The 16,039-nt window shown below is 39.1% G+C and overlaps 1 protein-coding gene across 2 annotated transcripts in view; it reads right to left on the bottom strand.

Moving 5' to 3' along the window:
• Nucleotides 1–16,039, bottom strand: part of col14a1a (collagen, type XIV, alpha 1a) — a 146,116-nt gene that overhangs the window by 31,699 nt on the left and 98,378 nt on the right. For both annotated transcript variants that reach the window (XM_036006281.1, XM_031298735.2), the window contains exons 34-36: nucleotides 9,268–9,426; nucleotides 6,301–6,378; nucleotides 4,035–4,121 (exon numbers count right to left, since the gene is read on the bottom strand). In XM_036006281.1, coding sequence (XP_035862174.1) covers nucleotides 4,035–4,121; nucleotides 6,301–6,378; nucleotides 9,268–9,426 — 324 coding nt within the window. The remainder of the gene's footprint in view (nucleotides 1–4,034; nucleotides 4,122–6,300; nucleotides 6,379–9,267; nucleotides 9,427–16,039) is intronic.

Genomic DNA, 16,039 nt, shown 5'->3' with positions numbered 1-16,039 from the left:
ATACGAGCGGCAGTTGCTGGTTGTATTTAACTGTAAACTGTACCGCTACAGAGCTCCGGGATGTCGGCTACCAGCGGCAGTTGTTTATCCGCCAATAGGTGACTGTGAGCCGGATACAGGCACCGCCAGATGACTGTCCTTTCAGGGGCCATGTAGGCTAGTGGAGTTTACCCAGAAAAAGTGAGCGTCATGCGGCGATGACAGTTAAGTTTAGGATACAGATCGTGGTTTGGATTTAAACACTCCCAAGGAACAAACGAGCGTTTCCTGGTTGAAAGTATTTTGTTTTTGCAGCGAAGTGAACTCTGCTCTCCGGCTTGGAAGCGCTGTGTTTTATGTTGACACCACGTTGAGCGATTTTATTTCGAGATTATTATATTGAAGTTCATAAATAAGTCTTTTGGCATGGCTGGCCAAGGGGCACTATCCATGGTTCTGAAAGGGGGATTTGATTCTTGCATGTTTTGTTTTGTTGTGCACAAAAAAAATTTTTTTCACAAATCGCACCCTGGAACTAACAGTACTTTTGAATGAAATGCAACAATTGTGCAATTGTAAGTTCATGTTAAGAAATGAATACATGTGTTATTCAAAATGATTGATTGTGTTCGTCAATTTAGCAATTTGTCTCTGCAAGATGTTTTTTAATGGATTTTTACAAACAATGTGAGCCCATGACTTGTTGGAGGTCGGGCAAACCTGCAGAGAAACTGAAATTAGCTTTCAACAGCAGCAATACAAATCATTTTGTTTGGATTTTTCATGGGCCTTAACAGCAATGGTGATAGAAAAAAAAGTACACCGCTATTATCTTTTAAATGAGCAATTTGATGCCAAAGGCAAATTTACATTTTTAAACAACGATCTTGACAAAAGGAGATAGCAGGCAGTGCAAGTCTTGTTTTCCTTAATATCAGATTGATTGCTGAGTGATGTTCGGTATTGAGCTGAGTCAGAGCCAAATCAGGCGACACAGATTGCAATTCAGTTGGGGCAATCAATATTATTTCAAACATGATTCAAAGATTTACAAAACTGAAGAGGCCTGCTGCTGTGTGAGACAGAAAAAAGACATGCATCTGACAGTGAACACAAACACAGAAAATTACTCTCCGGAAGGAAAAACAGTGTTTTGGATGGCGATGCTAAGTGTAGAGCAGATTTCTTGCCAAAATATAGTCTGTGTAGATATACTATAGACAAGAGTGCATATATTCTATTCAGTACCAAGAATTTCTGAACAAAACAGGCACCTTTAACACGACTGTTTGAGCTCCATTAATCTCTATGGTCAGATGGCAACTATAGTTTCTTAATCCTTTTTAATAATTCTTTGCTCTCCAGTTCATTCACCTTCCAGTTGTCTTTTCATTGCTGTATTCTGTGTGTTTAGACACTGCATCAGATATCCCCATATATCCAGGTTTATTTGGCTTTCTTTACACTCCTTGGCTCATAAGAGTGAGCAAAGTCTCAGCAGCACAACAAAAAATGTTTACACTGAAAGTCTCAATCTGTTGATTTTGAAAGTTTTGCTGTCTGAAGGAAACTTGTCTTCCACAGGGGATACAATACAGGTATTGTGTTAACAACCAATACTTCCTTTTCATCCTTCCTCAAAACCCCAGTGACTACTGTACAGTATATTATGCAGTTTGAGCACAAAAGTGGCTATGATTTCGCTATTAAACCATTCATCTACGCACATATGCTGCAGTTAAAATGTGATTTAAGAAGCCTATTCAATGCCAGCGAGAGAACAAGACAGAGAGACAGACACAGGTACAAAGAGAGAGGCATAGTGATAATAAAAAAAGAGAAAAGAGCCTCAGGCGTGTGAATGAAGTCGAGGTAAAGGAGAAAACAGAGAAAAGAAGAAACAGAAAGACAATGAAGAGGTGAAAGCTTTACAGTACTGCTATTGCTCTGGTTTGGAGAGAGAATGATTGAGAGAGAGAGAAAAGAGATGAAGGTGACAGAAGCAATGCACAGTATAGAGAGTAGAGGAATATGAAAAAAATCTAGTCTTTAATTTTTTAAGTCTTAAAGGACAATTCCGGCGCAAAACGAACCTAGGGGTTATTAACAGATGTGTACCCACTCAGTCGCTCTCTGGGACATGTTTTCATGCTAATCAAATGTGTTTGTAGCTTGAAAGAAGCTAGCGCAGACCGCTGATTAGCTTACAACGCTAGTATTCGGGGCACTGGGAAAGTAAAAACAAATCGCTATTTATACCACTAAAAAGGCTCAAAATATCACCAAACTTCAACGGTAGCATAATGAGGGAGAGAGATTATTTCAGATATATTGAGCAAATCATGACTGGTTTTCAAGACGGCGGCGGCATGTAAACATGAACGCGAGTGTCTTTATAATCTATCTTTTCAATAAACTGTCTTTACACTTACAAAGTTCTCAATGCTTTGGTTAACATTTAGGGACCCTCATTATGCTACCGTTGAAGTTTGGTGATATTTTGAGCCTTTTTAATGGTACAAAATAGCGATTTGTTTTTACTTTCCCTGTGCCCCGAATACTAGCGTTGTAAGCTAATCAGCGGTCCGCGCTAGCATCTTTCAAGCTACAAACACATTCGATTAGCATGAAAACATGTCCCAGAGAGCGACTGAGTGGGTACACATCTGTTAATAACCCCTAGGTTCGTTTTGCGCCGGAATTGTCCTTTAAATTTGTTTTCTTCTTGGTAACAAGTCAAAAGATAAGAGCATGAGATTAAATTTCATGACAATGTCTTCAAATTAAGCTCAACTACCGGCAGTTTAAATGAAATTCTTGTACCAACTAGCAACTTATCTTGCATTAGAAATTAGAGAAGTTTTGGTGCTACATTTTTCATGGCTTAGCTGACATTTGCCTGTAGTATACAGTATGTTTCTGGTATATCGATGAAAAACATTAAAAGATTAACGAGGAACAGAGACATAAACAAAGAGACGTAGAAAACTCGAGGGGAGGGCTGTGGCCTGTGGACATAACCCTACAGAAGAGTAAGTGGATCTGGCTCGTCGGACAGGGATGAAAATTGGGGGGATTGTAATCGGCTGTGATAAATGGAATCGCCATATAATTACTTTCTCAAACTATACTGGTGTTGATCCACGCCCCTCTCATGCCCTCACTACCCAAGGGTAGAGACAGAGACAAAGAGAGAGAATTTCAAGAAGGGAGAGAAAATGAGAGAAACCGAACGAGATATTGTGGTATGGGGAAAGAAGAAAGAAAGGAATGGAAAATGCAGAGTGGGAGATAAAGGGAAAGAAAAAAGAAGAGAGAATATGGACAAACGTCTCAGGCTGTAAATGAGGTCATTTACTTGCTCTGAGCCTCTATCAGGTTTTACCTGCTACTGCGTGAGAGGAATACAGCTTCTCTCTATTATACCGCCACCACAATGAAAACACCCAAGGATTTGTAAGTCTACATTTCACAGGTTTCATTAAAACATTAAAAACTCAGTGGCCAAGAGACTGTGTACGGATAATAAATAAATAAATTGAGTATACACTAATAAATGCACTTGGAATTTTTTATATAATGTGTCTCTGTGGTATTTTATAGATTGTGTGAATAAATTGTGTTTTTATGGTATATTTGCAGATCATATTACTTCAAATTCCCCCTTGAGGGAAGAAGAATTGACCGAGCTGGATTACATTGATTCTTTCTGTCACATTCAATTGTAAATTCCACAACAAGAAATGAACTTTTTACTAAGCTGTCAGAGTGGCTGTTTGACTCAGAAATTCTGGAATAAATACAACCTTTTTACTGAGAGTCTAGATACTCAAAGTGAATAACGGATGTATTCATTCTCCGAACGAGAAAGTCTGTTAATGTATTGAGGTATTTATACCATAAATACCTCAATACATTATAGCTATAAAGAGTTCCACACAGGTCTGTGGAAAGACTGAAAAAGATGGTCTTCATACTGGATTGAGCACAAGAGTCTGAATAAGTAATTAAATGAAAGAATAAATGACAGAATTAATAAATGAGTGGGCTCTTACAGGGGGTCCGGAAGGTCCTGGAGGTCCTTTGCTGTCCTGGGAACAGGTACAGGCATGAGGCATGGAGGGGCACTGCTCCTCAACTCTCTGAAAACAAACATACATTGAGTGTACAGTGCACTTGGTCTGTATTCAGGCAAGATGTGAGCATCATCATTTAAAACTGAACCTATGTACACTGCGAGCTTGCCAGCAAACAAGATAACGATGGTAAAACATGCTCATCGCTTGCCAGCTTGTCTCAGGTCTCTGGATCAGGTCTTTGACTCTCAACTGTCTGAGCTTGTACTTGCAGTACAAAGCAAATCAATGTTTGCTTGGTTCCTCTGACTACTGATAAAGTATATGATCAAAATAAAAACTGAAGTTGAAAGTTAGAATTACACAGAGTTCATAAGATTGTATTATACTGGGGGTGTTTCTAATATGCTGTGGCCCTGCATGTACTGTACATAGGGTGGACAAAAAAATGTGAAAGTCAGTAATGCAATCCAATACCACCACTAACTACAGCCGAAAAATTACCACTAAATTGAATCAAAACTTTTCTGACCTTTCTGAATGGCAACAAAAGTGTCTCAAAAACATTGCGTGAATAGATTCTATCAGATTGCAGAGGTGTACATAATTAACTGGTAACTCAGTGTATCTGTTTGTTGCGTGCGTATGTTTCATGCCAGGGGTGTTAATTAATAATTGGTGCCCTTATACAGGCACGCTCAGACTTGTATATATGTGTGAGAAAGACAACATTGGTCATTAGGTGCATTTCTATCACATAAAAATAATTACGCACCTGACCACAGACACTATTAGCGGCAGCATTTCTTTTGCCAGTGCTAATGACAGCCAATGATTCCAAGTAATTTGGCTTTCATTCTGGTTTCATCATAACTCAATATGATTGTACCCACAATTATCACTCTAATTATCTAAGGCTGTAATATACAGCGCGCTAAACTACTGTACACTGGGAAAGAAGAGTAAAACGATGTGATAAAGTGTGTGAGCATATGTGTGTGAGAGTGTATATCTTCTTAAGAAACGCTTGAATTTTCAAGCTTTTTGGTCTAAATGTCATACCCAAATTAAAAGTGGTACAGCTCCCATATACTTTGACACTCAGGGATGTGCTGATATCATTGGAAAGGAAACACTCTCAAGTTTTTGTTACAAGTGTCAGGGTGATTATAGGCCTACAAGGTCATAGCAACATGTCTCAGCTTGCTACATAAAAAATTCAGAAGCCAAAAGACTCAAAAATGGATTTTATATGAATTATTTTCTACATATGTCTGTGCGTTTTTCTGATTTCCATTTAAAAAGTGCAAAAAAAAAAGCCAATAAAGGACAAAATAAAACACTTCTCAAATACACAAACACACCCACATCAATCATACACATAATTGAAATAACTATATACATAAATATATAGAAATAAGTCATTATAAACTGCACAGGGTGTGATATGCTTATAGGAGACCCTGTTTTTGCTTTGACACAGCTCCAGCCATTACAGGGTTAAAATTTCAGTGGCAAATTTGGTATCTATCGACTTGTTTGCTCATTGGCTAAAAATGTAGACGGGTCTTATAGTATTCAAATCTAACTGGTCCGAGCAAATGCCGATCGTTTCCTCGTGGGGCTCACATCGTGGCAGAGGAGTCTTCAGCTTTCCATTGATATATCACAGGCAAACCTGCACCAATTGGCTTATACCAGGTATCTATGGAAACCTGAGAACTCAGAGAATACAGTGACGCCCACATCAAGTTGGTAGGACCCTCAGGAGAGAAGCGATACAAGCGTGGAAATGAAAAACTGTTTAGCGATTTTCCGTTGTGATTCGGCCAGAAACGTCAAGATTGTGAGGCGAACAGCTCGTTTTGGATATGATGGCTTGGATATTCCTAAAAAGTTTTGGGCAAAAAATCCCCGCAGTGGCTAAAGGGACAAGGAAACAGGTAAGGATGCACTAGACACTAGCTGCGCAGCTTACGCCGTATTGTTTTATTTTCTATAACTTTGTAGCAGTTGTATAACTGCTATAAATCATCTTATGCTTTGTGTGTGGGCTTAACTGAATCATGAGAGACTGAGCTTTCAATTGGTGTGTCGCATGGCTGTATATTTTGAAGATGTAATGCTTTAAAGTTATAAAAACATTTATGAGTGGAGGTTACAGCGACGCCACAGCCACAAGGTGTGCCGTCCACGATACAGTGACTCTTAAGAGGATATGCAGTAGATGTGTTAAGTTTCTTACCAATGCTGGTAGTTCACAACACTTATCTCTGCTGGCCCAGGATGTACTGCAGATGATGTCAAACATCTGGAGCTGGAACTGTAAAAACACACACACACACACACACACACACACACACACACACACACACAGATGCATTAGTACAGTTACACACACACACACACACACAAACCAATTCCATTAATACTGCAATAACAATTTTATCAGTTGACACATTTCAAAATGCAGAAGTATAAAAGAGACGTTACAAATGGAATGTAAACCGTGGTATTTTGTAATGATGTGATTTTATGGTGTTTTTGTGTCGATAAGAAACAAGAACACAGAGACTGTTTGGCTGCTTACAAGCTCTAATGACCAGCTGAAAAGTGTCTCCTTTTTTCAAAACTCTACACATAATTCCCAAAACTGCACACACAAAATGCAAAATGCCTCACATCTCCTTCAAAATGAAACACTGCATTCAAAATACCATAAACACATCTCAGAATGAAGCATTTGCATCAAACGGCAAACACCTTTTTCATAATAGTAAATTTTTGGATATACCATGTACACACTGTTCCAAATCTAAAGCTCTTTTGTCTTTCATAGGCCTATATCTACATTTACAATGTTCTAGAGTGAAAATAATCTGCTGAGAGTGGTTGAAAAGTGCACTGTAAACAACAATGCAATGTTACAGTAAAACAGAAAATATTTATTGGACAAAACATCACGTTTGTAAGAGTAGCACAGTGTTGTATACAGTAGCATGAAACAAGAAACCAAAATTACAAACATATGTAAACCAAAGGTATCATTTTTAGAATAAAGAATGTGTGTGTGTGTGTGTGTGTGTGTGTGTGTGTGTGTTTGTGTGTCGTGAGGGGGGGGGGATTGTATGCACAAACAAAGTCTGATTGATTTGTAATTCTGAAATAGTCATTATAGATAGTTGCATGCAGTATGGATGCCATTGAAAAGCTACTCAAGATGGGCTTTTCTCATGGTCAATCCATGGTTGATCCTCCTCCATCTTCCTCTTCCTCCTCCTCCTCCTCCTCCTCCTCCTCATTGTCTGTCCCTCCTGCTCCCCTTGCTCTCTGTCTGTTGTTGGCATCCATTGTTCAAAACAGGTAATCTGACCTTTGACCTCTATATAGGCCTATACTAAAGCAGTGATTGGTTAGTGTTCAGTTATGACATAATGTGTTTGCACATGTGAGAAGTGTGTGTGGGCCCTGGTAAATAAGTGTAGCATTTTGATTGGTTGTGTTTAGAAAAGGAAAGCAAGTCACTTCTTGTTAGATTTTTGTGTCTTAGGTAGAGAATTGTGTGTAGTGTTTTGAAAAAAGTGTTTTATGCAATTGAAAACTGAGTGAAAGGCTGAGAAATAGCTTATGGTTTTGGAGATTTGCTGTGTAATTTTGCACTTTGAGTGAGAGGTTTAAAAAATCGTGTGACATGAAAAGATTTTGTGTGTAAGCAGTTGAAAAAAACTGTAAACTATGGAAAACTCCCACAGACTTAATGACTGTGAAACTGTTTTATCTAGGAAGTTAAATACATACAGACACGAACACACGATTGCAGACTTGGATGAGATTCTGTCGGCTTGTGGAAAGCTGGGCGATAACTGCTGGCCGTTTTTTTCTCTGCTACTGTTTCAGTTACACAATTATAATCTTCATTACTTTATTTCTAGAGAAGTATTCTGTATGGACACATTGTACCTGGTTTTGGCCCTGTTGGCCTTAGTTAAAAAAGGTGCAGAAGTCCAGAAGTATGGGGCTTTGACCCAGATTCATAGAATAGCTGTGCTGGCTAATTGAAATCTTGAAAAAAGCGTCACGATTGTCATTATATGATTTAATTTATTCATGCTGATGTACTGTCACTTTTGTAATCCTCTAATTCACTTCATCACCTGAAAATCCACAGGCTCAGCTGTCATTATGAACGGGCACACCATTCCCAACTTAAGAGTCTCCAGATAACAAGAAATTTTGCTTGCTGTGGACCCTAAAGCAAAGTAGACTTCACTTCTGGACAACTGAGTACACACAGTAAAATTGAATAAACTGACGCCAGGTATAGCTACCATTATGGTTTAATTTTATAACAGATTACTTTCTGCAATGTCTTTCTTTCCAAACATGACATACACAACATGTTTTTGAATCAATAACCATTACTGGCTAGTAAGGGACAATCGGGTGAAGAAAATTTAATATTTTCCTTCATTAAAACTTCTTCACGCAGAATTTTCCAGCTGATCATTTTTTTTTGGAGCAGCTAAGGAGTATACATTTAATAATAGCAGTGCTCAGAATTCCCAGAAGCCCAGGATAATATCTTACCTTCTCCCTTGCCTACATGTGCCAAAAGTTTTTTTGACTGCTCGTGTTATGGGTAGAGCACAGCTAAAGAAAGCACTTTTTACATTGCTACTTGCAATAAATAAAATTAACTCCCCCTGTGACTCACTAAAATGTATATACATAATGGTTGCCATTTTATAATCCACAATGGTTGACACACACACACACACACACACACACACACACACACACACACACACACACACACACACACACACACACACACACACACACACACACACACACACACACACACACACACACACCTTGCCCACAAGGGACACTTGTATAACAGCCAGATTTGATTTAAGCAGAATTTGATTTGTTCTCTCTTTAGCTGTGGTTTACACCATACAGATATGCTGTGGAAGAAATACTGAACACAAGCATTTTTTTCAAGGAATATATGAAAATGCATGTAGCTCTAACTCGATTATGCCGACCATCCCCCATATTCTACTGCCCTGATAACATTCTTTTTCTTCCTGTATCGAGGACACCCATCAAATTTCCATGACCATTGGGAACCCTAAACATACAGGTATGCAATCACCATCTCTTCAGAGTGCACTTAACAATGATGAAGATAATAATTTATACTGACGGGAGCAGAGTTGTCGCGTCTGCCTCTGGAACGAACCATCCTTCCGAGGATCTCTACTCCATCGGTGGTAATGTTGCCAGCAGCACTGACGGATTTCTCCCCGACCACAGAACAATCTAACACCACCTTCACAGACGTCTTGCTGATGGTTACATGGAGCTACATGGAAGAGAGAGAATACAGTGCATTAGATTGTAGTAGGTGCATTAGATTGTAGTACTTCTCAAACTAAAGCTACATCGAAGACCCGTTGAGCAAATAAGATGTGAAAATGTCTTTACTTTTTTGTATTATTTTAGGTATTTTGTCTCAATAGTGAATCCTTGTTTAGTCTGTATTACCCATGATTATTGTCTTAAATATATAACCAGACATAAACACAAACAACTGAATAGATGTAGTCAATAAAACAGAGTTGTGACATAATTAAGTGCAGCATTTTCAGGGGTCTTGTATCTGTGATCAGCCAAAATACAACCCCATTTGTGTGTATGTGCACCAGCAACAATAGACCACCTCTTTACTAACTAATCACAGTGACAATGGGTTCCTTTGCTTGTGTTTTTTTTGTTTTTTATAAACGAAGGTTAAAAGCATTAAAGCACACAAATTGGCCCTGTGAGCTCAAACTGCCTCCTTAGAGGAAGCCACTGCCAGTGCAGTGAACTGTGAAATTCAACCGGTTGCCTGGTTAATGAGCAAAGAGAGCTGCATCCTGCTGAAGGGTAATAAGAAAAAAGACTATTAGCACCCGCATGTTTCACCATAATGGGAGGTTTTCTATCACTCTTTCACAGCCTCAATACAAATATTCATGCAGTGTAAGTTATAGGAATATTAATGCATGTGTGCAGCTAATGTGGAGTCAGACTAAGTTCATATTCAAGTGTCAAGGCCCATTCCTTGGCTGACGTTTGGACGGCTGCTTTATAATGACTTTATGTTCTCATCCTCCATTCTGCACACTTCACTTGGCATGGTGTGTGTGTTGTACGTGATATAAAAGATGATGAAAATCCTCTAAGGTGCAGGCATTTTGTGGCATTTTAGGCCTTTTTCTTTCTTTTTTTTTATTACAAAAGGCTTCATAGTTCAACGAATATTTTAATTTTTTAATCTAAAATAGTTCATAGATCACTTTCTGTTTTAAAGATTATTTTTGGGGAATTTTCAGGCCTTTATTGACAGCTTAAGACAGGAATGGGCCACAGGTCAGAATAGAACTCACGGCCGCTGTGGTAAGGACTGAGCCTTTGTACATGGGCACATGCTCAAACAGGCAAGCTAATTTTTGTTGTTGTTGTTTGTTCATCTCACTTCAATTTTATTTCTGCAAAATAGGAGTGTCAAGCAGACAAACTGACCAACACATGCTGTATATAATAACAGATCGATACTTAGCGTCTGTGTATCGAAACAGTATTGCCATGGAAAATATCGCGATACTATGCTGTATCGATTTTTCCCCCACCCTAGTATATTCTCTATCTTGTAAGGGGTCCTAGGCTGAAAGTGTGTGTGTGTGTGTGTGTGTGTGTGTGTGTGTGTGTGTGTGTGTTAAACATAGCAGTGACTCTTCTTCAGGCTAGCTGGTTCCTCCATTTACTCAAGCAGTGACTAACACTTATTTTCAGTCTGGCGGAGGTTTATTCTTGAAAATTGAAATTTGAACCAACCTCTGTTATTACACTTGAGCTATATGCAATCAGAAAAACCTGAGAAACAGCAGCATTCATCAGAAATGATGCTCTTTATTTTCAAGCAACTGCTTTTTTGGGGGGTTATATATTCTTTATGACAGCATCTGAGGGCAGTATAGAGTGCATATTTAGTGTAGAATTACATTACAACTTTGAATAGCCTTCTGACATTTGCACCATGAAGACTGAGTCCGTTTTGTTGTTGTTTTTGTTCATCTGAGAGTCATTAGATAACCTCAAAGCGAAGAAAATTCTTAGTCTTAAAATTGAGACTTGGGATCAGTTTTATTAGCCTTATCCTACCAGACTCTCATACATTTCATGTGTACAGATAGTCCAGCTACTCTCCACTGACAAGTGTTAACTTCCTTGAAGGCGGTACTCTGTTGAAGTTTAAAACTATTGTATCTGCCCAGAGCCACTCTGGATCTGCCATAACCAATCGCTAACGTTTGGTCATGACGTATGTCATGCGCATGTGCAACAAGAGTGGAGACCGACAACAACTATCAGCTTATATTTAGCATTAGCATTGCTAGCGTTAGCCTCAGCCAACTCCTTCACCACTAACGGAGTGAGCTGGAAAATCAAACTTTTCCCGAACCCCGTGGGGAGGAGGGCAACATAATCATGGTCACCAACCCAACTCAGCAAATATTGTTCTTGCTCAGGCTTTAACTTCTGGATATTCGGCAGCGTTGCCACAACGGACCGAATGGCTTCGCTCGCATCTCTCAACGTCATCGCTCTCAGCCACTCCCTCTGTTCGCTGATTGGACCGCCAAATATTTGGCCGGAGAAAACCCAAGAATATACCGCAAACCCAGATGGAGTACTGAAGGAAAATGAAACATGAGCGGAGGTACGTAGGAGGGCAGAGCCAGGCCACAGTTTTATAGGCCAGCATTCACAACACACAAACAAAAAAAAACATGACCACAACAAAATGAGAATATAGATATAGAATAACAAGTATTGAATATAAAGAATGTTTTTCACTCTGTGCTGCTCCTGGAAGGTCAGATGGCTGGCTGGAAACTATAAGATCCATCCACAGCTTATAATACTGCCAGCACAAGATTAATTAGCCTCTCAGACATACACAGTCTTGTATTTTCTAATGCTACTGCTGTTTTTTAGACATCAACAGTATCTTTCTGTAATACAAAGCACCTCATTAATTTGCATCTCTCTGTCAGCAGATGGTTTTATTTTTTTCTTTATCTGAATTCTTTTTCCTTTTATTTTCAAAACCACTGACAGAGCTACGTTATCTTTTTCATGTTGTACATATGACTTCTTTATAATCTCACAGATTGAATAACAACTCTGTTGTACTTTGACAGCAAAAAACCCCTAAAACACTGAGCTATCAACTTAGCATTATCTTTACTGAATATAAATGTCAAACAAGGGAAAATCAACAAGAAGAGAAAAACTAAAAGTGTTCTTAATGCAACATTTAAGACAGCTTGGAGTTTCTCAAATAGTGTTATGCTCTGGGCTTTTAATTACTTAATGTCATAAGGAAAGTAGTGTGTTTGAAGGCATATTTTATGGCTGATTCCAAGAGATGAAAGAGCAAAGTTTATACCAGAGTAGTGTAAGGATCACCATCCCAACAATGAAATATGAAAGGAGAGGGAAGAAGAGTAAAAAGTGAAGAGTGGAAAAAGGATGAAATTGCTAAATGATACTGGTCACAACTGAAACCACATGTGCAAAACACTAACCACAGTCTGCATTACCAACAGTCACCTGAGCAAAACAGTTCACATCACCTGCAAAACTCATTCCAAGCAACACAACTCTTCTCACGTCTCAGTGTTTGGCTCAGTGCAGCCAAACACTATGAATAATCCTTATCGAGCTAACACACACTGTCACTCAGAACACACAGAGTGAAAACACTAGCGTCAAACACCAATACAGAAAATACTATCTTTTTATCTTTACAGTTTGAATAATTTAAGTGACTTTACACAAATAATAACAAGAAAAGAGTGAAATTATTTTCTTTTATTTTTATTTTATAGGTACCAGTAAACAAGGTACACAAGAATGAATGAAGTTTGCTTACCTACACTATGTAAATAGATACAGTGAGGAAAATAAGTATTTGAACACCCTGCTATTTTGCAAGTTCTCCCACTTAGAATTCATGAAGGGGTCTGAAATTGTCATTGTAGGTGCATGTCCACTGTGAGAGACATAATCTAAAAAAAAAATCCAGAAATCACAATATATGATTTTTTAACTATTTATTTGTATGATACAGCTGCAAATAAGTATTTGAACACCTGTCTATCAGCTAGAATTCTGACCCTCAAAGACCTGTTAGTCTGCCTTTAAAATGTCTACCTCCACTCCATTTATTATCCTAAATTAGATGCCCCTGTTTGAGGTCGTTAGCTGCATAAAGACACCTGTCCACCCCATACAATCAGTAAGAATCCAACTACTAACATGGCCAAGACCAAAGAGCTGTCCAAAGACACTAGAGACAAAATTGTACACCTCCACAAGGCTGGAAAGGGCTACGGGGAAATTGCCAAGCAGCTTGGTGAAAAAAGGTCCACTGTTGGAGCAATCATTAGAAAATGGAAGAAGCTAAACATGACTGTCAATCTCCCTCGGACTGGGGCTCCATGCAAGATCTCACCTCGTGGGGCCTCAATGATCCTAAGAAAGGTGAGAAATCAGCCCAGAACTACACGGGAGGAGCTGGTCAATGACCTGAAAAGAGCTGGGACCACCGTTTCCAAGGTTACTGTTGGTAATACACCAAGACGTCATGGTTTGAAATCATGCATGGCACGGAAGGTTCCCCTGCTTAAACCAGCACATGTCAAGGCCCGTCTTAAGTTTGCCAATGACCATTTGGATGATCCAGAGGAGTCATGGGAGAAAGGCATGTGGTCAGATGAGACCAAAATAGAATTTTTTGGTCATAATTCCACTAACAGGGCGACTGCACTGTATTAAGGAGAGGATGACCGGGGCCATGTATTGCGAGATTTTGGGGAACAACCTCCTTCCCTCAGTTAGAGCATTGAAGATGGGTCGAGGCTGGGTCTTCCAACATGACAATGACCCGAAGCACACAGCCAGGATAACCAAGGAGTGGCTCTGTAAGAAGCATATCAAGGTTCTGGCGTGGCCTAGCCAGTCTCCAGACCTAAACCCAATAGAGAATCTTTGGAGGGAGCTCAAACTCCGTGTTTCTCAGCGACAGCCCAGAAACCTGACTGATCTACAGAAGATCTGTGTGGAGGAGTGGGCCAAAATACACAGTCTTGTATTTTCTAATGCTACTGCTGTTTTTTTCTAATGCTACAGCCAGGATAACCAAGGAGTGGCTCTGTAAGAAGCATATCAAGGTTCTGGCGTGGCCTAGCCAGTCTCCAGACCTAAACCCAATAGAGAATCTTTGGAGGGAGCTCAAACTCCGTGTTTCTCAGCGACAGCCCAGAAACCTGACTGATCTAGAGAAGATCTGTGTGGAGGAGTGGGCCAAAATCCCTCCTGCAGTGTGTACAAACCTGGTGAAAAACTACAGGAAACGTTTGACCTCTGTAATTGCAAACAAAGGCTACTGTACCAAATATTAACATTGATTTTCTCAGGTGTTCAAATACTTATTTGCAGCTGTATCATACAAATAAATAGTTAAAAAATCATATATTGTGATTTCTGGATATTTTTTTTAGATTATGTCTCTCACAGTGGACATGCACCTACGATGACAATTTCAGACCCCTCCATGATTTCTAAGTGGGAGAACTTGCAAAATAGCAGGGTGTTCAAATACTTATTTTCCTCACTGTATACATTTTTATTTTGTCTGTAGTAATTTACGTAATTACTGGACAAAATAAATGTATGTAATAGTTCAGAAGTTTTACAAGTTTTTTATCAACACATTGGATGTCCTCTCTTGCCATGAACCTGCATTATCTATATGGTAAATACAAATGACTGTGGTGTTCCCATTGCTTCCACCTCCATTACTTTGTGAAAAACATCAAGTGCGCAATTTTACTATAGTAAAGGAAGTGTTTTTCACATTTTTTATAACTGTGTATGTAACCTCAGACATCTTACCTGGACATATTGGTATCTTTGCTCTTTTACCTGTTCACTGTTTCTCTCAAACAGTACAATGTGTAACTGTTTCATTCTTATTTGGTGTTTCTTTATTTCCAAAAAAATCTTTCCGAGCTTTCCCTCTATATATATATATATATATTTAAATAGTATGTGTTCACTAACAAGTCTAAAACAAGACACCTGCTTAGGCTTTCAGCTGGAATTGCAATCAGCAGTGTTTGAAATGCACCAGGCTGAAATCCATTCTGTTTGGAATCCGTGGTTAACAGTTTTGACAGCAGTGTGCTGCAAATCCACAGTGTTGTGCAGGTTGTGGTTAAGTGTGTAGAGTTTTGAAAACTGTGTTCAAGCAATGAAAACGAACTAGAATTTGGTTCACATGAACTGCTGCTGTGCAGACTGTAGTTTTGCACCTGTCTCTCCAGTTGTGCCCACACACACACACACACACACACACACACAGTTAAATTGTTAATGCAGTTTTTAAACATGATGTGTAGGGTAATGTGGGTTGAAGTAAATGAGGCTATCAGTATTTCTGCTGTTTCTGGCCTGCACTTAAAAATAAGCATCCGCATGCTTGCTTATGTATGTTTGAAAGAGAGAGTGTGTGTGTGTGTGTGCGCGTGCATGTGTGGTGTGTGCTTGCATATAGTACAGTGAGCTATTCCTTTTTATCCTTTGTTTCTATATATAATTAGAACCTGGAAAAAAAGGTTTCAGAAAATAGCCTAGTCCCAAAGAGTTAGCTTTCAGCAAATGACGCGTATACTCATTATTATCGTATAGCATTTCTAGGGGACGAAACTATGTTATTGCAAGTGTATTGCTCAGCACCCAAGCAAGTGCAGTGTCGAGTGTGAAGTTGTCTGTCGAGTACACCTCCTAAAGCTCAAATCCAGATAAAATGGACTAGAATTTATTGTGCATTCTGACCCTATCATAACAAACATGTACTCTAG

Source organism: Sander lucioperca, chromosome 10 (genome assembly GCF_008315115.2).
Source record: "Sander lucioperca isolate FBNREF2018 chromosome 10, SLUC_FBN_1.2, whole genome shotgun sequence".
In the NCBI taxonomy this organism is placed as follows: domain Eukaryota; kingdom Metazoa; phylum Chordata; class Actinopteri; order Perciformes; family Percidae; genus Sander; species Sander lucioperca.
Note: the sequence above shows the minus strand (reverse complement) of the source record. Positions and strands in the feature narration are given on the sequence as shown.